The sequence below is a fragment of the Convolutriloba macropyga genome, unplaced genomic scaffold (genome assembly GCF_964194025.1).
Source record: "Convolutriloba macropyga unplaced genomic scaffold, txConMacr16.3 SCAFFOLD_2339, whole genome shotgun sequence".
Taxonomy (NCBI): domain Eukaryota; kingdom Metazoa; phylum Xenacoelomorpha; order Acoela; family Convolutidae; genus Convolutriloba; species Convolutriloba macropyga.
This window is the reverse complement of record NW_027449616.1, coordinates 13,000-35,224: the sequence shown is the minus strand read 5'-3', so window position 1 is coordinate 35,224 and position 22,225 is coordinate 13,000. Positions and strand designations below refer to the sequence as shown.

Genomic DNA, 22,225 nt, shown 5'->3' with positions numbered 1-22,225 from the left:
ATTACAGAAGTTTAATAAAATCAGTTATGAAAAGTTGTAGTTTAAAAGTGGGAAAGGGAAAGGAAGCATTTCCAAATTTTGAACGGTGAACTCATGAGGTTTCTATTTGTGTATATAGATAGTTTCTGGCTGGACCAAATCTCGGTGGCTTGCAATAATCCAGCAACAAGGGAAGTAGCTGTAAAGTGAGCAGCGGAAGGGAAAGGAAAGAGAAAGATGAAGAAAGCGATGAACGTGGCCTATGGCATGTTCCCAAGAGGAGGTGCCACTGAGGAGGAGAGAACTGGTTTTGTGGACAAGGAACACTTCCAAGAGGTACATCTTCAGATCTATTTACAACCCAACCCCCTCCCCCCTCCCTTAATCATCATGATTTCCGAGAACTGTTTCCTCAATACTCAGTGAACACAGTTTCAGCCTCCATAAATACATTTCGAAAGAATCTTACCCAGTGTATCGGGTATTCCGTCGTGGTCTGATATCTGAGAGGTACAGTGTGTGATTCACAAAGCACAGATTGAGAGTTCAATCCCCTTCGTCGCCCGGGGTGAAACATCTCAATGGTCTGAATTTTGTCTGATCATAGTTGGACAGTTTCGAATCATAGTCGCGAACTTTTGCATGGTCCACCAGAGTCGACACAAGAACGCGGGTTTTTTTAATTACTCGGCACTAATTCGAACTATTTCGAATAATGGCCAAATTTGTTTTGGGATAAACCGGTTTATATTTCCGCCATTTCACTCCGGGTGGTAAAACTGTCTGTGTGAGGAAGAGCTCTCCCTTGACCATAGCTTAAGAGGTCAACCATAGACTGACCAAAATTGGCTGCAATGATGGTACCACGTGAAAATTTTGGACGCATAGAAGTGGAAATAGTGACCAAAAAGAGCAATGCTGCTCATGACAAAAAGACAGAAATATGAGGACTAAATTGAAAACCAGCAGCTGCGAACAGCTAGCTGTGGCCTAATGCTGCTCCGCAGTGATTACCGAGAAACTTTAGTAATTAAAAAATAACTTGCCAAACCTTCCTTGATAAGACAAGTATGTTCCTGATATGTATTGCCAAAAACTTGAACCAGAAAGATTTCTTGGCAAGACTTCTATGCGCTTTTTTGCATGTAAAATGGCTCACTTAAGCTAAAGATGATTACTTTCTACTGGATGGAAAGGGAAATACTTATATTGCTTACAGAAATCCACGCATGTTTAAATATTTAGATACAGATCTGCGACTGTGCCGAAAAGCTCTTTTCACTAACAATTTTTCAAAACTCAAACTCTGTAGCAATCTTGAAAACGACCTCTGATTTTTTTAAAGAACGATTCGGAACCCTTCCTGTCGATATAAATTTACCAGACAGAAAACCCATTGTGATCAATAATTCAAAAAATTTTGAACCTTTTTACAATGTAAAGCGAACCAAACGAAGACTTCTTTTTCAGATTTTTACGCTGAGAGTCAAAGAAAAATTAGGAAACTTTTTTATACTTTTCTAATTGAGAGAGTGGGGTTTCTGTATACCAATCAACTTATGCCGATTGGTTCAAGTGAACAAAGATTTCGTCCTTCAAACAATTTCAGCTCAAATGGGGAAGTATGTTAAAAAGTACGAGAACATCAGTTGAGAAAAACGGAGCAGTGTTGAAATTCATAACCTTTTCCTGTTTTTTTTTCAATTTATTTATTGTTGTTTCAAAATTTGCATACATGTTCATTTCAACTAACCGTTGAATTAAAACCATAATTACTTGCAAAACTTGCAAATCATTTTGCGGCAATAAATATAAAACAAATTTATTTTCGCTAAAAAAATTCGTCTTGTTGATATTTCTATGGATAACTGTGCACGACTCCTACTCAATTTCCGTTGAAACAAACATTTCACCAAAAATATTCAATCAATATGGGATTAACTTGACAGGGCAAATTTTGAAGTGAAATAAAAAATAAGAGAAAAAATAATTCATTTTTCGATCTCTCAAATGTTAGTTTTTTCTTCTATTTTTTGAATGACTCGTATAGAACCATTAGACAAATTTTAGTGTCCGAATAAACACTTCGAGAAGTAGGACGTGAAATTTAGAGGTATAGTTGGAATCTGCGCAGTTCATGATCTGAATTTTTTTTATGAAAGCAAAGAAAGTACTAGTGTCTGCTTCACATTTTCAGTTAATAGAAGTAAGTAGTAAACTTTAAGTCAGTTGAGAACTTGTATTGGAATGTCAGCTGGGGCATCGGAAAGCAGCAAAAGAATAAAAAACGGATTATAAAGTTCAGATAAATTGTTTTATTGACCACAACTATCAAGTTTTTGCTAGAGTTTTCAATTAAGTCCAATTTCAAATGATAGGGTTTGAATTTAGCGAAACTGTTCTCAAAAATCGACAACACTTTAATAATTTTTAAGCTTTGTGTGATCTTTCTCTTTAAATGAAAACTTTAAAATGGACAGAAACTACCTCTGTTGAATCAAATATTTCAAAAATGGACCCTTGTTCAAAAAACTTAGAAAAACAGCAAACAGATGAATAAAGTATATCAAATTTGTTTTGCTTTTTCCTCGTTCTATAGAAAAGTTGTTTCCTGTAGTTTTCGGGTACATCAGGAGTATGGCACTTGCAAAGTTGGATTCAACTTTGATTAAGTTAAACCGCACTGAACATCTGAAAATTAGTACACGTTTAAAAAACTAGGGTAAAATTTTGCACGAAAAGGGAATAAACAAAAAAAATTTCTTTTTTCCAATTATGAATGTTTAGCCTCTTTTGTTTTTTTGTTTTTTTTTCAAATTAATACATTTTTTTTTCTATTTTGGCGATATCGGAATTTATTGAACCACTACAAAACTTTCCACAAATTAAAAACCTAACATAGCAACAGGGGAAGAAAAAATCATTGAAAAGTAAATAAATATAATATTTTTTGTCTTTTGTGTTTGTTGTTATGATATCGTCTGAGAAAAATTCCCACATTAATTTGATTTTGAACCAAATGGTTTCTTCAATTTTTTTTCAATATTGTGCTGAGAGTTTTAAAATTGTATAGACAACTTTAAATTTGTCTTGAGAGTTTCAAATTTAATGTTATTCAATCCCACTACAAATCTTTTTTGCCTTTTCCTTCAAATTTTTCGAACGACACCCCTTCTTCACCCCGCGATAAAATTAGTATTTATTTTAGAATCAAAAGTACCTTCTAAGGGCTACAAAATGATATTTCTCTTTTTCTCTACGATGCGTAAACAAAAAGAAAATTTGAGTGAAGAAAAATGCCGGCCTTGCTTACAAATTCCCTCATTTAAAAAAATTGTCGGTTGTTTAATTGTCAATATATTGTTGTATAAATACCAATTACAGATGTTTGTACTCCCTTTGGGGGTACACTATAGGTCGAGGAAAAAAACATTTGTTATTTATTATCAGTAAAAAATATTTCAATTGTAGCGGCGTATGGAACATACGTTCATATTGTGATTTTGACAGGACTTTGATGACCACCAAGTGACAATGGGAGGGGACTATTCTAGTATGAACAAGTCTGGGGGTGAGTGGAGAATATCAGAGGGGGCACCGGATGATGTGGGCCACATCAATGGAGGGGGAGAGGGAGGGTATCACAGTATGGGTGGGAAAGGTACAACCAACGTATTATTATTATTATGAGAGATCCTCAGTCAAATATATTCCATTGGAAATCATAGGAGTCACGAGCAGCCATACCGTTTAGAAAAACAAAACCGATCTTTTTTAAAGAAAAATATCGCGTTTAAAAAAACTATCAGGAAGCTCGTTTGAAGTTCTGCAGTTCTGGTAGAAAAATATTTGAAATATTATGAAGATCTAGATTTAGATTTTGAAAAAAAATGAAATTATTGGACAATCTGAAATGAGTTTCATTAAAGTTATCTCTTCTCAGTTCTCTTGCGCGTTATGTCATGGTTATGACGAAATGACCCCGTTGAGTATTGAAGATAGGTGCCATTTATGTAAAAATTTGAGAAACCAACTGTGTCTGCGCATTTGATGACAACAGATAAATTTTTAATCGGCCTTTTCTTCAGCCAAATTTTTTCAGCTTAAGCGTTTATTTTGTTTGCCAGAAACTGATTTTTTTGGAAATAGAATTTACAAGATATCAGGCGCCCTACTTCTCTTGGCACTTGCCAATTTGTCTCTGCAGCTATATCTTTTTGACTTTTGGTCAAAAATTACGTCAGTTTATTCTAAGTACTCTATTGTTCGAGAATTTTTAAGAACTGCAGAATGTAATTAAGCCAGGCACATTCCCAGCTGAAAACATCATTTCTTGTTTCTTTGTTCTTAATTTAGTTAGGTGATTGTTTTAAAAAACCAATCCTAATACCATTGTCTCATAATTTGCGTTTCATAATTTGCGAGTGTTTAATGTTGACGCAACATATGTAATAATTGACAAAACATTAGGAAACAAAGTTCAAATTAGGTTGATTGTCACGCCAGCCAAGATATGGAAATGCTTAACGCCAAAGCAATTGAGCTTTTAAAAAACCCTATTGAATAAGAAATTACCCGTGAACATCATTTCGCAATACAAAGAACAAATATTCATCAAATTTGGGTCACCTTTTAATAGTTTTAAAGCAGCTTTTCTGGTGACTTTTTCTGCTCAGAGACATGTTTTTGGTGCGTGACAATATTTGTTACATAGTTTGAAATAACTTTCTTAACCAATCAAGGGGCAAAATATTGATCACATAAAACGTACCAATGAACACAGCAATTTCTTAATGACTATTGCAAAATTTACGAACTCTTGCTTTAGGTCCCAAGGTTGCCCATCATACAACTTTACTTGATTTCATACTAGTCCATATATGATTTATAAGATTTCTCGGTAATTATTCAAGTTTCATTACATCAGTTTCCCCAGGCGAGACTGTATGGTTATCTTGCAAGATCTTGCAAGATGAACGGTTATCTTGCAAGGTTCTTGCAAAAAATCAAATACCTCAAATAATGAGTAAATAAGTTGATGAGATCAACCATATATGTCTAAAACGTTGCTGAATTGAATTTTTGTGGAAATTAAGGTGCATTTGAAAACCAAAAACTACACACTAAATAAAGTTAAAGAAAACTACTTGATAACGTATTTGAAATACCCATTTCTACAAAACAGTTCAAAGATCATTTCAAGGGTTCATTCTGTTAAAACTTGCAAGTCGAATGGTTATCTTGCAAGATTCTTGCAGGACGATGGCTATCTTGCAAGATCTTACAAGATCTTGCAAGATAACCATTCGATTCTGACGGCGGTTACCATGACGTTAGACGATGTTCTAGTAATCGTACAAGGTTATTGATGATCCTTCCTAAGATAAGCAAAAAAATTTTGATTTCATGGTAACCATATATGATCCGTGAGCGATTGCTGAAAATCATATATGATCCCTGTATGATTACGCAAAAAACATATGATTTCCTGGTAATCATAAAAGGATCAAATATAGTTTCCCCGATTTCATTCAAATTTCATCAATCATTTATTGCGGTTTGCCAGTGCTCATGAACAGTTATTTTCTGTTTTATTTTCATAATGTTCGTGCTTGGATTTTGTATGATATCTTTAATTTCATGCAGGGATGATTTATGATTTCCTTAGTTCCACGCAGGATCGTACTAGAAAATACGGTATAATTTGTATGACATCATATAAGATCATTGTAGGATTACAGGGAAAAGTCAACCCGGGTCATTAAAAGCACTTGATATCAACACTAGTGTTTCATAGGGCTCTTTCGGTCATAAATTCACATAAAATTCTATCATTAAAATCTCTTCCTGAAGAATCTATATCTCGGCTGTAGTCTTCGAAAATATTTCTCCACAACCTGCCCACTATCATTCAATTTAAATTTTTATTTTTTCCCGTACACTAATACATGCATATTTTCAAACTAAATTTTTGAAAACTCTTTGGAGACAAAATTTCATAGTTTATTATTTCCTTAAAAAATGAAACTTCGAAAAATTGACTCGCTTGTTATCCCTATTAGTACCCAATAGCGTTTACCAGTGTATCCTGCTATCATTGTGTGTAGTAGGTGGGATGATGAGAGGGGCAGACACAGATCTTCCTGAGCAGGAGAGTCACGGAGAGTTAGCTGAGAGTGAGAAGAAAAAGATCACAGAGTGGCAGGCAGGATGGAATGTCACCAATGCCATACAGGTTAGTCATTCACAACCCCCACCCCCCCCCCTTCCAACCCCTCTGCCCCCCACTCGCACCCTGCACAATATAAACCTTTACTTAAACATTGTTCTACCCCCTCAGAGAGCAACTTTTTTACTGATGGACTAGAAATTCAGAGAATCGTAGTTTGGTGCAATTGTAGCTGATTAAAAATAGCTATTGATTTGACAAGAGCTCAGATTTAAACTACCAATTTTAGGTTGTATTTTTTACGGGTTGCAGGTAATTAGCTTCTAAATTTAAAAAATTATCTGCTATTTCAGCGCTCATTGCATGGACTTTCAAGTGTTCTCAAAATTTTGGCTCAGGATTGAAGAGCAAATTTTGTATAGTTTTGGAAAAGTAATGTAATTTATAAATTAATTAAGGAAATTATCATTTTTTGTTAACTAATTGACTGTCGACCTTTTAACTTTTCCATCATTTCATCCACAGGAAAATTTTTCTGTCCTTTTAGTTGACGCAGTTACAGTTAATGCAAAAAAACAGTTACAGTTCATGCAAAAAATGTAGATTAGATAATCAGAAAATTTGTGTTCATTTTCAAATGAGATTCTGGCAAGTTATAGAGCCAAAAATGATCAAACAAACAGCCCTGGGCCAGAGTAGTCCAATTACGGCTTTTAACACTTGACAAAATTCTGTTTCTAACAATAGAATAACACAAATATGTATGTACAAGTGAATACTTCTAATACATACTCTATTTTTCTATGAATAGAAAAGTATATATGAAGTATTATATATGTTAGTTATACAGCGAGTGAATATTATGTGAAGATATATTGGAATGGTGTGAACTAGAACTGATGAAATAAAAAGTCTTGGGGCATTTTGAGTGAACAAAAGAGAGCGAAGACAGGACAATTGTGAGTGTGTCACTAGATTCTACTAATTAACCTAACCCCTCCAAGGACTTATACTACCTGCAAGTGCTGGGTGGGGGAAGGGGGGGGGGGGGGGTTGAGGGATGCACATTTATCACGTGACTTTTTACTATTATTATATTAATAACTCCATGTGAAATTTTCTCTTCATCTCAGAGCCAAAGTTTCATTCAAATTTGAATTAAAATAAGAAAAAATGAGTTTTTATGACGCTCAAAATGGCTATCAAAAATAGTTACATAGAAAGAAGATAGAACGGTTGATAATTTATTAAACCATATTTGTTGCGAGTTTAGTTTAGTTTATGTTAGGAAGTGATCTGGAAAACAAACAAGATGAGCTGCGAAGAAGTCTCTTATATAAATAAAAATGTCCATGTCAACACTGGTAAAATAAAAAAAGAAACTGAAACGTTATCCAGCTTTAAGAGGTATAAATAATCAATTTGATCCAAAATAATTAAACTCAAATCAAAACAACGTACTTAAGCGTCATCTACCCTATTCTAAGCCTGGAATTATGAAAAGACCTATTAATTGGGGCGGGTGATAAATATTGAAATAAATTACATGGTCGAGCTAATTCTTTTCTGAGACCAGCTAAATTCTTTTAATAATCCAGCCTTTTAATAATCCAGCCTTTTAATAATCCAGCCAAAATAATCCAGCGTTTTATATACAAAAATGAGTCAAACTAAACATTTCCGCCAAGGTTGAGTTTGAACTCTCCGACCTTCTCCAGCTTTACCTAATGCTTAATCAATTGCGCTTCATGTCCTTAAATTTGAAGGGTATTAAAAACAAGACATCCCTACGGTTGCGAGCATAATTCGAGGGCATTTTTAATGTCTAGCCAAATTGCAGGACACATTTTATTGTCCAGCGACATTACAGGACAGGTTTCATATTGTCTTGCTAAATTTGGGAACGGTTGTTCTAGTTCCGGCCAAAATCGAGCACATAACTTAAGGTCTAGACAAATTCTTTTCATACCAAATTTTTCTAGGACAGTTTTTTCGTGCCATTCATTGGTCGAGCACGGTCTTTCAATAATTCCAGGTCTGGGCAAGGGTAATGAAATTTAAATGAGTGAAACCTTATTTGCATTTTTTTGCTGGGCGAAATTCAATTATATTCCCTAAAATGTATTTCAGATATCACCGTTGTCCACCTGTTCTAGCCATAGATGGTTTGTGAAGGCTATATTTTGTCATAGAAATTGATTTACGACATTACCTTCAGTGAATCTGCGTAGCCAAATTTTATCACATAAAGCATCAGAAAAACAAGCAACAACATCAACCGTTGAATACCAGTTCAGTTCCTTCGTTTTAAACAAATTTTAATATTTTCGAAATTTTTAAACTGAAATCTAAGACGGTAGCAGTATTTAATTCTATAGTGCTGCGGGCAGAGGAAATCAGATCAAAATGAATTCTATAAAAAAACGCCGCTCAAAAAATTTTTACAAAAAAGTAACGTAAACAAGATAAATGCGCAAGTGTAATATCATCGTAGAACGTTTATTCCAATCATTAGTCACAATTTTATTGTCAATAATATATATATTTTTAAACTTTTAAAATGTTTTGAAACGGTTTGAATATTCAACTCTTCGGCATTTTGCTGACTATAAAAAACAAAGTTTGAAATAGCTATTGTTATATTTAAAAAGATTTAGAGGAGAAAAACATTAAAAAAACAAAGTTTTTAAAAACACAATCGGCGAAAGACCTTAATTAAAACAATAGAGAAAAATTTTCCAAATAATTTTTCGTTTGTTTTGTGAATCTAAAATTGATCAATTTTGTTGTATTCTAAATAAAACTACAAATTAAATTGTATACTTGAATGTATATAGTCCTAAATTACCTATGGGATCCTAATTGTGCAGTGCTGATAGCTAACAAAAACATTAATTCAGCGCAATGAAATATTGATGACAAAAATGTACAGTAAAAATTACAGAATGTAGATGCAAAATTGAAATGTAGTATTAGCACGTTTTTTATGCCATTAGATATTATTAACCACTGTCAACGTGAACAGTTTTCATACTTTCTGGAACAGCTTGAATAAAAAACTTTTATATTAATGACAATTATTTTTGCTACTAAAAATCAATCGGAACATCAAAAGTGTCTGAAAAATCTATTTTCTGCCATGAGATCTTTACTCAACCCACTCGATCAACGGACTTGAACTTATTGCGTATTTACAAGCAACTTGAATTAATTATGTATGAGACTAACCTGAAAAACGTACTATTTTAACGTAATGTCTTTGAATTTTAAGCTGTTTTGTACAGTGAAACTTTTACAGTTCTTATTGAATAAAGTTTTCACTACTTTGGAGAAAGTATTACCAAAAAGGTTCTCAAAAATATCATCTAACGCTAATTATTTCTCCAATGCATTAAATGGATTATGGTGTGTAATGTGGGAACAATTTTATCAAATATCTCAACTTCTAATTCACTTTTTCACCAATTGTCAATGTTTTCACTAAATTGCTCATATCAGTCATTACTTTTTTTAGTCCTAAAGAAAAAGCTCTGATTTTTCAAAATTTTAAGAAAGAGGATAATTCAAAAAAGAAAGTCTTCATCCGTTGAATACAGTTTACCAAACTTTTAAAAAATATGTTACAGAATTTCGAAGAGCCCACTTCGCTTAAGAGTGTTTTACGTGCACTCAACATATTTTAATGTTTTAGCTTCCTAGTGTAAATTGATTTAATGTAGATTCCCAGATTTAGGCCAATTCAAACTCACCGGTACAAATCGCAATTTCTGGACATATAGAAGCTCAAATAAGGAAATTGAAACTCTTCCAAGCTGTTGAGTTTCTGAAACACAATCTGAAGAGCGACTGATTCAAAAAAATCAAAAGTTTACAAAATCGATTTTTAATGTTAATTTTGTTGAAGAACCAGTTTTCTTATTTATTTGCTTTTCTCTGATTATTGCTTGTTTACTGGAATGCCATTTTTTGTGCTGTTCCGCGATTTTAATTAATTAACAGTAATTTTTGAAAATGTCTGGTCTCTATGCAAAATTGTACTTTTGTTCTCCCATCTTTCAAATTCCCGATGTCTTTAGCACTCTTATTCATTAATAAATCAACTGTGCAAAGATCTAAAATTTTATTTTTAGAGTAAATTATGCTGCGAAAAATTTTATTACGAACAGCCGACTCACAACTTACTATAGAGATTTTGCTGTGTTACATAAATAGAAAACAAAACAAAATGTTTGAGAATATTTGATGAGTGAATTTTTCTCCCAGTTTGAGAAAGAAAATTTTAGCAACTTTTGAGCAGACCAAGACCCTATTTTATAGTGCTGTAGATGGTCTTGTGGAGTTGATTAACGGTAGAATGAATTTTTAAAAAATTTTTAGGTAATTTTCTGTTAGGTAAAAAAACTCTTTTTCAACAAAAAATTATATTAACGCGCTTTTACAGAGCAATAGCTTGCAGTTTAACCAACGGACCTTAGCTAGAGTAACTTTTTGTTTGTTTTTCTTAATTGAATAAGAAAAAAGGCAGCTGAAAACAGGCTACTGTAGGCCTAATGCTGCTCCGCTGCAATTACGCAGAAACCACAATTATTAATTATTATTGTCAGCTTTTGTTTTTATTATCAAAAAAACAGAAAAAGTTCATTAGTTTTGTAGATTACTTTTCGCAAATCGAAGAGAGAAAATTATACCAAATTTGAATAAAACTCAAAAATTGAAAAAAAAAGTTACTTCAAGCTTCTTCAAGTAATTTTAGGGTGAAGTAGATTTGATGGAATTGGGATCTCCTGACAAAAATAAGAAAAAAAACGTATTCGATGAGCATCTAATTACGGTGGTTGTCTTTCGCAGCCAATCTTGCTCCCGCTCGGTCTTTTTCCGAGTCCGGCTAATGTCTGGAGGTCTTTGTCTTATAACCATTTAACCTATAACGTCGAGGGCGCCCATTTTTGCCAAAACTGAGGACATAAATTTGGGTTGTCCTAAAGACCCTCATACTAACTTTGGTTGAGTATGTTTTTCCGATAAGCCAACTTCTCAACTACGTTCTTGTGTTTTCTTTTTCTTTTTTCATCTTGGTTGAATGCTTTTTTCATTTCCAACATGTAATTTTTATGACTACAGCCAAAAGGTTAAACATTTGCGTGCCATTTCATAGCATTCAATCACTTAGTAACAGATAAAAAAATGTAAGTATAATTCATGTTGGAAGTTCGTTTTTAAACGTATAAGGACCAACCACATTCACATTAAAGTCTAGCTCAAAAAATGATTCCTAAAATCTCGATACAGTCTAAGTTAAGCCCTTATTGTAGTAAATAACATTTTGCATATCTATGCCTATATTTATTTCTTATAGATAGATCAGGAAACGAGTTTGCGCTCTAAAAATCTCCAATTGAGAGAAAGACAACATTCAATTATTATAATGAAAACTTTCGATTACAATGAGTTGAGGCAGGTGCAAATACGAACCCTCTTCAGGGGAGGAAAAAGAGTTGTGAATTATTACAAACTGGTCACAAAACCTTACTTCCTTCTATTTTGGGAAAAGTGTCTTAAATTGTTGGATGGATTTGAGAGAATAAAATTTATTGTGAATGGTTTTAGTTTGAATTGACAGGTGCCAATAGGAAGAAGAATGGCGGCTGTTTTGTTGTAATAGAATTTGTCAACAATATGAGCCCAGCGGGGTGGTATTTTTGAGTAGCAGGTGAAGAACGAAAAAATATTTTAACATCTCACGGAAAAAATAGTAGCTGTTATTTAAATTGGGTGTTCCAAAATTGTTTATAGTCAAAAATGAAAAAAAGTTCCTTACGATAAACTTTTTTCCCTATATGCTTTAGTTTCAACAAAAAGCACGACTCAAAATTGTATTGTAATGGCTATAAAAAAGGTCCCAGCTCCGGCAAAAAAGCTTGTTGTCAAGAAAAAGAAAATTTAAGAGTACATACCAGTGTCAGTAAGTCAATGAAAAAAACTTCAGTAACAGCTCGATTGCAGTGCATAAGTTAAAATTTTGCCTCAGATCAATATTTTTATGATGCAAACCTCGACATGCCTGTAGTCCGCTTTCTTATACGTAGGTGGAAAATTAAGGTACCAGAAAAAATTGCACCCAAAAATGTAAACTGATTTTTTAAATTGAGTGCATAAAATAACAGTTCCATGATTCAGTTTCGATCAAAAACAAAAGTCAAAATTGTTGTACTGTCATTTGAAAATTCCCAACTCTGTAGGAATTAAGAACACTCGGCATATATAGCAGAAGTAACAGTAACTAAATCGACTTTAGAAATGAAACATTCCCGGACTACACTAAATTATTTTTTCAGCGCTGAATCATGATAACTTTTGTTCTTAATTTTGGACTGCCAAGTATCATGATCATGTCAAAATTTAGGCTGATCAGAGTAAAAAATCAGGACAACCTAGTTTCTCTGAATTTTTTCTGAACTACATGAATCAGACTGTGGCATTACTGATCAGAACAAAATTTCAGCCTGAAGAAAAAATCTCAGAAAAAAACTCAGCATGTAAATACTCTGAATTTACTATGAGAATAACAAAATATGCGTTTTTCGAGGTTAACAATAAGCTTGCCCTTAAAATGTTTTTGTAATCTATGCTTTGGACGTTGATCTCATAAGTCTCTTTCCAGATACTATTTTTCTTAAAATTTGGCTAAAAACTAAAGTACCAAAAGACAAAAGCAACATAAATAAAATTTGGTAGAAAATTTTTTAACTAAAATGTTTTCTATTTTTCTAACTTCTTAGGATTAAGCAATAGGTGCCCTGCAATTGATCATGGATTAACTTCACTAGCTGTTCTCTATATAAAAAAACTAGTTTCTCTTTTCATCAGTTTCTGGAAAATGACGTCAAAAAAGCTGTCCTACCGTAATTAATAGTATGCTTAGTCCAGAAAACTATGACATTCTGAAAATACCTCATATATCAAATTAAAAATTGGACATTTTGTACAGAAAACTTTAAAAAACAGTTACATTAGACACCCTGTTTTGAGAAGATTAACTGATAGCCGACTGAAAGACCTGAGGGTCCTGAAGGTCGTGAAGGTCCTAAGATTCCAGATTTTATGGTTTTTGTTTGAAGAGACCTGAGAAAGCAATGCGCTTATGCAAGCTATCTATCACCACCAGCTGCCGTTAACACAAAATTGTTTGAATCAAACTGTCGTTTGCTTTTTTTACAGCTTCTCTAAACCTTGCCGTTTAAAAATCCACAATGCCGCAAAAAAGTCATCATTGAGGAAGATGACGTTTGAAGTTTGAGACCATTTTTTATTCAAATGTCCTCATTAAATATGAATAGCAATTACGCAAAGTTGACTTTCTTGACAATTTTAAAATTTTGTAACTACTGTACCAAATGAACAGAATAATTTATCATTTTCTGTAATGTTTGAAAACAATTAAAAGAAAGCAACTGAACTACAGAGGTAGAAAACCAACTAGATAAACTTATATTCTACCAGCAATTCGAATAAACGCTTGCAATTGCCATGTTGTGATCTCTTATACGAAATGTTCAATTTCCGACCCTTTTTGTGCTCAAGTTCTTGCTACTGTTTGCAAAATTCTTTTTAAGCGAACCTGTATAACTGTTTTTTTTATAAAATTGCCGTGATTTCTCTTCTTGAAAACAGATTACATGAAAATGTACACTAGAAATAATTGAAAACCGTTCTATTAATAAGGCTTAGTCAGGGAGAAAACTACAGAGCGAAACTTCGTCAATGTTCGGTTCAATAGGTTTTCAATAACGTGAGAACTAAGTGTAAAAAAAGCTTTTTCTTAAATAAAACGCACGCGACCTTTTTCTGTATTCAGCAATGATTGTTTAGATTTCATCTCAAAACGCCTCTATTTCGCATTGAAGTTTTAAAAAAATTCTTCACCTCTACAAGATTACATCCCGCAGAGTCTTCTCCTAATATCAAACAGCTTCTCAAAAACTCATTATCTTAAACAAGGGCAAAGTAAACAGATGTTTTTCAAATCACAATATACTGGATAAAAATTGTTTAAAAAATCCTTGCTTTTCAATCATTTTTAACGGAGGAGTCGAAAATAAAAGATGCTCTTGTGCAGTTTCAAAGAAAAGTGATTTTTAGTCTAGTCAAGGACTTGTTTTATTGATTTGAGTGCCTACGTAGGAGTGTCATAATATTATTAGGCACTGAAACAGAGCTAGTTTTGGATATATGTGGTCTACAAAAAAGCACTCAACACATTGTCGAAATTTGAGCCCAAAAAACTCTTTTGCAGCTTCATTGAAAAATGATCTTCAGTCTAGTCAAGGAATTGTTCAAATGAATTATGGGCATACAAAAAAACGTCCATTTTTCAGTTTTTCCTAGCTGAGAGATGCGGCCTCAAAGACTGATTGGTTGACAGAAAAGATAACATTTTTGGTGTAACTAAACGCCAATTTTTTAATTACTGGCTTTGGTGATCTTGAATTGAAAATATCAATTTCTTAAAAACTCACTAGTTTTGAATCACCAAACGCAATAGTTTTGCAAATCTATGCTAACAGTCTTAATTTCAAGTCAATGAACTGTTTGTTCTACTACCATTTTGGCTTAGTATTCTCGTGTCAGATGTTCATCATAACAAATTCATTTTTCAATGTGCATGCGCCTGCAAGAAAACTTTTCCATAGTCTGTTGTGAAATTTGTGGATTGATAAATGATGTTCTTAAAAAAATAACTCTCAACAAAGCATTTTTACATAAATCATATGTCGAGTAGTTTTATTCATTGGAATGATTACTGTCGCATCTATATTACGCACATCTCTAGCACGAGTTGTTTGATATAAATTATGTGACGAGATTTTGGTAAAACTATCTGCTTTTTCTAATGATAACCAACTGATTAATAACCATGACCACCTTTGGCATGTAGTTGAGACTTACTCTATTCGGGGCGCTATATGTTTAAATGTGGGGCTCCACACACACACAATTTTTTTCTCTGAAGAGTTCTCGATTGTAGCGAACAAATTGTTCTCGATCTTCAACATATGAATTGATTAACACTCCGACTTTGCCTCTCCGTACAAATGCTTCAAATTTGTCTTCCAAATGATTGCAAGTGCTTCCAAATGCTTTCTAGACTTATGTTAAAGATAGAGAACAATTTGTTCGCTGCAAATAAGGAAGTTCTTCGAAAAAATTGTGCGCAGAGTCTCACAAGGATCAGTAATCGGTCAAATTTTCTTCCTAATACCTATAAACGATAACGTAGAAATACCTCAGCACCATAAAAATGTACTATTTGCCGATGGGACAATTACAGTTGCTAAATTTGCGCAAACTCAACATAGAAAATGATCTCAATGCAGTATCCATTTGGTAAGAGAGTAACAAGTTGACACCTAAAATAAAAAAAAAATAAAAAACACAACCCCTGTTAGGATCCAACAAATCGTCAGACAAAACAAATTTATTGACTGGAGAACGAGGGAAGGAAAACAATTGCGTGAAATGTCTAGTTGTCAAATGTGATAATAAGTTATCCGTTCAAGAGCACCATGACGATGTTCAAAACAAAATCAACCAATTTTTTTCAATTTTCTTTCAAACACGGAAACATATGTCAAGGAAATTACTTCTATAAGTATATATTTTATCAGTAAATACAAAATCAATGTGGAGTTCTTTTTTATGGTACCGAAATCAAAAGGGTTCTTAGAAGATTGTTCAAGGAAAAAATTTTGTACGTTGAATATTTTTTGTTCGGGGCTGCAGGAGCAAAACAAATTCCGTCAATTTGTGAGCTAAGCGTATCGAATTTTTTTAAACTCTTATCAGAATTCATTAGAAGAGAACATCCAAATGAATGTTTTAGCTCATTCATATCTAATAGAGAAATCGACCGATCATTTGCGACAGATAGATCAATCAAAACAGTAACTTTCATAGAGAAACTAACAGACAAAAAAAGAAAATTAATATCACTTTGAATAAGAATCAAAAAAAATTATTAGGCTGCAAAAACATATACTGAAAAATGTGATCCACTCCTTCCTGTGCAACTGTTTAATTGGTTCCTAGTTTTTTGAAAACTTGTTCTGGTAGAATGCTCAGCGCGTTTTTTGTTTCTCTTTAAGTTAAACAAAGAGAATTAAGGTATCAATATTGGTTTATGAAACCTAGGTTTTTTTGTAGTCTGAGCATAATTTCATTGTAGTTAACTGAATGATAACCCTATACCCCAATTGAAATTGAATATCTTTGAAACGAATGAACAGCTCCGGCAGTCAAAATTGCCTCCTAGCATTTGTTCAGTACGGCGCTTTTCAACATTAATTTTGATATTATCTGAAGATTACCTATTTTGTGCTGAAAACAAATTTATTTTATTTGCTATTAATTGGTGGAAAAAAACTTTGCTATAGAATGCGATTGAATACGGCTTAGATTTTGTCTAAATATAAACTAGAAATATAGTCGATTGTCTCAGCAGAATCCCATCAACGGGGACTTTCTTTGTACGCTCCCTCTAGCATGCGGAAAAGAGTAGTTACGTTTCTCCGGTCGCTGCAGGAAGGGGGAGTTGTGGGGAAAAGGAGAAGTTATGGGGGGGGGGGGGGTGGACGCTTATATCTATGCGTTTGTTTGATGGATACAAATTGGGGGGGGGGGGGGGGGGGGGGGGGAGGGAGGGTTGTTGTTGCAGTGATGTGGAGAATGCGTTTCGGGTGCAGATATTTGCAACTGACTTTCGTTTGGTACTATTGGGACTGCAAGAGGGGGGGGGGGGTGCAACTGGGAAGTAAGGGGTAGAGGAGGAAAAGGGGCGGATGCGGAGAGAGGGGAGAGTAGAGAAAGCAGAAGAGATTTAGTGAACTAGTAAGGAACTAGAGTAAAAATGAAGAGCGGGGTCGGATGGGATGGGAGGGAAAGGAGTGGGGGGCAGGAAGCGGCACTAATTTCTCCCAATTACTGACAACACTTTTCTCATTAATGCACTCGCCCTCCCACTGTCGATAACTATTTCCTACTATTACTACTCCTCAATTCCCACCCTCACACTGTTCACACGCAAACACACACATTCATACACACACGCACTCTCTCTCTCTCTTTCTCTCTCTCTCTCTCTCTCACACACACACACACACACACACACACACACACACACACACACACACACACACACACACACACACACACACACAGACACCATTATACACTTACACATACCAAATCTGCATACTCATACACACAGGCGCAACTTCAGCGACACTTAAATTTTTATTTAGTACGCTTTTTTAAATAAAAACAGAACCAACTTCAAATTTAGCTCAAATCTACAATTGAATGTGAATCTATTGAGATTTCTTCACTTCCGCTAATTAAATCTATTTTAAGCAAAAAAATGCACTTATAAAGGCACATTTCGTACCCCTTTTAAATTGAAAAACTGAGATCAGTCGATAAACCAAAGTATTTTTTTCACCAATTTAAACTAAAAATGTTCTCGAATACATAAACACGTCATATAAAAGCCAGATAAAAAAAAGACGAATACGCCCGTATCTATCCATATGAGTCAGGATGCCCAGTATGCTTCATATTAATAATTATTGTTCATGGCCACTTTAGTGGGGGAGGAACTATATGCTCAAACGGTTTTTTTTGTTCAGAAAATTTTGGCCGATCAATATATTCATCGTAGAGGGTTGTGAGTGGTATCATTAGAAAGCCTGTCCAGCGTAGAGTGTGGAATTAAAAAGAATTTTTTCGATTTTCGTTTGTAAAGAGAGTTACAATGGTTTAAATGTTTGAGAATAGTAGACCGAAATCCGTTGTTTTATTCACATTTTAACTATTTTTGACAAAAATTTTCGTCAACTTTGCGAATTGTGAAAATTGTTAATAACAATGTCACTGAATTCAATAAAAAAATAACTAAAAAGTCTCCTGAATTTCGTTTTTTTTTCCACACAGTTATCCAGGTTTAAAGTTTTGTGAACGTTTGACTGATTTTCGTTGTTTCTTTTCAAATTTTCCGTATTTTAATGCACTTTTTTTTGACAATTTTGCGTAAAAAATTTGTAAAAATTGATAAGGATAGTGCTGGTCTATTAACCTCTAAAAGCATGGACATTTTTCAACCGTTTGGTTCAACTTGTTGGCAAAAAATGTGCTAAACTTGAATAAAACTTTTGCCGGTTATTCGCTAATTTAACTCTAATTAAGCAAAATGCATCATTTATGTTTGATATTTTGACTTTTTTGTCAAATAATCAATATCCATATTATTCGGAACAATGAAGTGTTTCCAATAGACGAACGGCAATAGCCAAGCTAGTTTTGGTCTGATCGTTGTTTCCTAAATTCCGAAAAAAACTGATTGTAATCAGTCGATGTCTTTTTGAAGATGTTTGCATTTCCCCTTTTTTCCGTTAATTACGGAAAAAAATAAAAAAAACCAAAACAAAAATAATGACAGGTCCAACTGTTTCCTTCCTATGGGGATTCTCGGAAACCTATTTCGCTTTTTAGTTGAAAGCTCACTGTCGTTTTGACTTTTAAAAATCCACATTTTTAAGTTGAACAATGATTTATTGAGCTTTGCTACTGTCTTCTCTTTTTTGGTCAACTTTTAGCTTAAGGTCAGCAGACACAGGTGACACGGTTTCCAATCTGATCAAAAAATTAATACTTACTGCGATTTTACGTTAAAAGTGAATCGTTTTTCTGCTTTGATACCACAATTTTTCGTAAGAATTTACAATTTTGGACATTTTCCCATCATTCGGGTTCTTTTGACGTTCTTGTCACATTTTCGACAGTTCAAGCGTCACGTTTTGTGATTTTCAAAGGACAATATTTTAGAACTGATCGGTTGTTCCACGAACAGATTATTGTTTTAACTGCTTCGACTCTGTCTTCTACAAGAATTTAAGACTTTTTTTGGTTTTCGGTCTCTTTTTTTCAATCTTTTTTAGTCCTTTGACAAATTCTAGATAATTGCAGATGTAAGCGTCCTCCTATGGATGAACAAAGAAAACTGTTTGCTGATTATAGTAATTGCAAAAGTTTTTCATGATTTTGAAATCAAATGTTTTAAAAAAAATCTTACAGATGTTACTTTCGATTAACGTTTTGCTGTTTATTCGCCAACTTGTTACCGACTCTCAATAAATACAGGCTGCTAATAAACAGTGATGATAACAAAAAGCAAAACTCAACATGTGGCATTTTTTGGTGCATCGTTTATTGTTTTAACGGCCTCGATAACGGATTTTAGCAAAAAAAAGTTTTTTTTAGTTTCGTTTGTGTTTGTAATTTTTTGTGTAGTCGAATGAGAAACACTGCATAATTCCAGCTCATAGCGGGTTGCTCTGCAATAACTGTTTGCTGAATCATGTGACAGATAAAAATTTTTCATGAATTCGGAATCAAATGTTTTAGAAGATATAAACAGATCTATTTTTTAAATTTGAAATTGGCTGTTTTTAACTACATGTTATCTAGTCTTCTAAATTACAACATGCATATCGAATTATTGGCGTAAAAACACAATAGAGCAAATCTAAGGTTTATAGTACAATGCTTATCGTTTTATGCCTTCAGTACCAGTTTTTTTGCAAATTATTTATTTAGTTTTTGTTTTTCATCTATTTATCGTTCTTTTTGTAGATGAATGACAAATTAAGATTATTGGCAGTTCCTAGTGCGCTTTTTAAGAAATAAACAGCCCTTTTCAGTATTGCGTTGCTATCTAATTCTTTGATGCCTTTGATATAAACAGTTTTTGAAAAATTATTAAGATAAATGTATTTTAAAAATTCTCCCTTTTTTTCTTTTTTTTTTAAAAAACTGGTTACCCAGTCTCAATATTCACCGGTGACATATATCTCACAACTGGGTTTTAAAGAAGACGCAGTTGACTATATTCTACGTTTTACTAATGATATTATGGTTTTAACGGCGTCCACGCCGTTTTATTGCAAAATTTATGAGAAATTTTGTTGTTTTTAGTCTGACCTTTTCGTTTATATATGTGGACGAGCGACATATTCTGGAAACTGACAGGTCTCAAAATCTTTTTTTAGTAAAATAGAAAATAAGCCTATTTAAGATTTTGAGTTGGTATCCAATGGATTTCATTGAATTATTTTTTTTCAAGAAGACGAACGTTTTTTTTTTGTAACTTCGTCTTTTTTGTTCTTTTTTGTCTGCTTGTTACCAAGTGTCATCAAAGACTGTGGTCTCATGTTTTTCCTAGCAAAAACCAAGCTAGTTTTTTTAAAATATAGGTTTTATTTGAAACGTTAGCTTTCATTTTTTTTACTTTGTTGTTATTTAGTTCTTTCTTCAAAAAAAAGTTGAGTTTGGATATAAATGCCTGTTGTTGTTATTTAATTTTTGTTTGCCTTGTCTCGTAGTCTTATTAATGTCAATTCTCATTGGCTCACTAACGCGGCATTATTTACTTTACTAAGTGAGTTGAGTTGTTGGAGGCAATTTTTTTTGTTCATACACCAATTATTGTTGATCAATATATGCGAATTTTTGAAAGTCGTCTTTCTCTTTTGGTCGATAATCAAGTCAAACGTGTGGATATTCGGGGTCCGTACCTTATGTGCGAACCCACATTAGTGAGCTTCCTTGTCTTTCTTAAGGAATTAGTTATGTCCACTTTCACCTCTTACCTTATTTAACAATGAGCTAGGTTACACTCATTAATCCTGAATTTGTTGTATGTTTTATTCTGTGAAAAAAATGTTCTCCCAGGTCACCCATCATACAACTTTCTTTGAATTCATACTATTTCATATGTGATTCCTACTAATCATACAATGATCATCTATGATTATTTTTTGGTTTCTTACTAGGATCGTATTAGGAAATAAAGTGTGGACAGTATAAACATAATCCGTACATGAAATCAAAGAGCTTGCAACACGGACAAGTTCACTATTAATAAATATAAACCAAAATCTAGAAAACTATTTTTTTCTGCTTTCACTCTTGCAAAAAAAGACTGCAGTTTATAATTGAAAAATCAAAATGTTCTCATAGAACAAAACAAAATTGGGGGAAAATTTGTTTAAAACTCAAACGACGTTAAGATATTAAAATAATTTTGGAAATTCAAGTAAAAAAGAACAACGATCAGGAGCATCTAGTGTTTTAAAAAAATAAAATAGAAATCTACCTATAAATTTGAATGACCTACTGTCAGATACAAATTCCATAATAAAAATATTTCAATAGAAAATGAATTGAAAAATTTGATAATAGAATGCCCATTTTCTGCTCAATATACGATGATATTAAGGACAACGTTTTTCTAACCTATACAAAATTGGCGAGGGAGGAAAGATTTCAATAAACGGATTCTATTGTTCCGCGAGAAATTAACGTAGCCAAGAATATTTAGAGAAACGTTTGGAGAAAGTAACATCAGTTGTGCATGTTGAGTTTGAAATTGATGGAGAGAACTATCAATTGAAAGGGGAAAGAAACTATCAATTCTGTCAAAATCTTTTACTGCTTGTTCTCATTATCTTTATATGCCAAAATTGAGGCCAGGTATTATGTATGAGTCGCAAAAAATTTTCCGACGCCCTTTTTGCAATGACAATTTTGCTCAAGCATTACGAAACTGTTTGAAAGATGTTATATCATTCCATAACGTTAATAACAGAGAAAGTAAATGAGTGACGCAAAATTCATACATTGAAATTAGTTTTTTTATACCTCAGATAATGTCAAGATACAAAAATTTACAGCAAATAAAATTTATAGAAAAATCTAAAATAATCTTGAATGTGAAGTGAAAACAAATGACATCAGTTGAATAAAACTCATTTCTCTATATTGCTTAACTTGGATGAAACCAAGTGGCTTTTAGGCAACCTAAAGAAAAACGGAAATTAAAAAATCTAAGTTGATACAGTTTCTGACGTTCAAAATTTAAAAACAATGAACCAAATCTATGACATAAAAATGTGAAAAATGAATAAAAGTATTTTTTTTATATTTTATGGTTTTTTGCCGGTCTTTATGATTTCTCAGGCAGCAATT

At 33.2% G+C, this 22,225-nt stretch overlaps 1 protein-coding gene across 1 annotated transcript; it reads left to right on the top strand.

The window, feature by feature from the left end:
• Positions 1-123: 123 nt before the first annotated feature.
• On the top strand, positions 124-6,214 carry LOC142355195 (vesicular inhibitory amino acid transporter-like; the record flags this gene model as incomplete). The annotated part of the gene is made up of 3 exons (XM_075407435.1): positions 124-315; positions 3,490-3,640; positions 6,090-6,214. Coding segments are annotated over exons 1-3 (375 nt in total), but the record flags the coding sequence as incomplete, so codon positions are not given.
• Between the last annotated feature and the right edge of the window lie 16,011 nt (positions 6,215-22,225).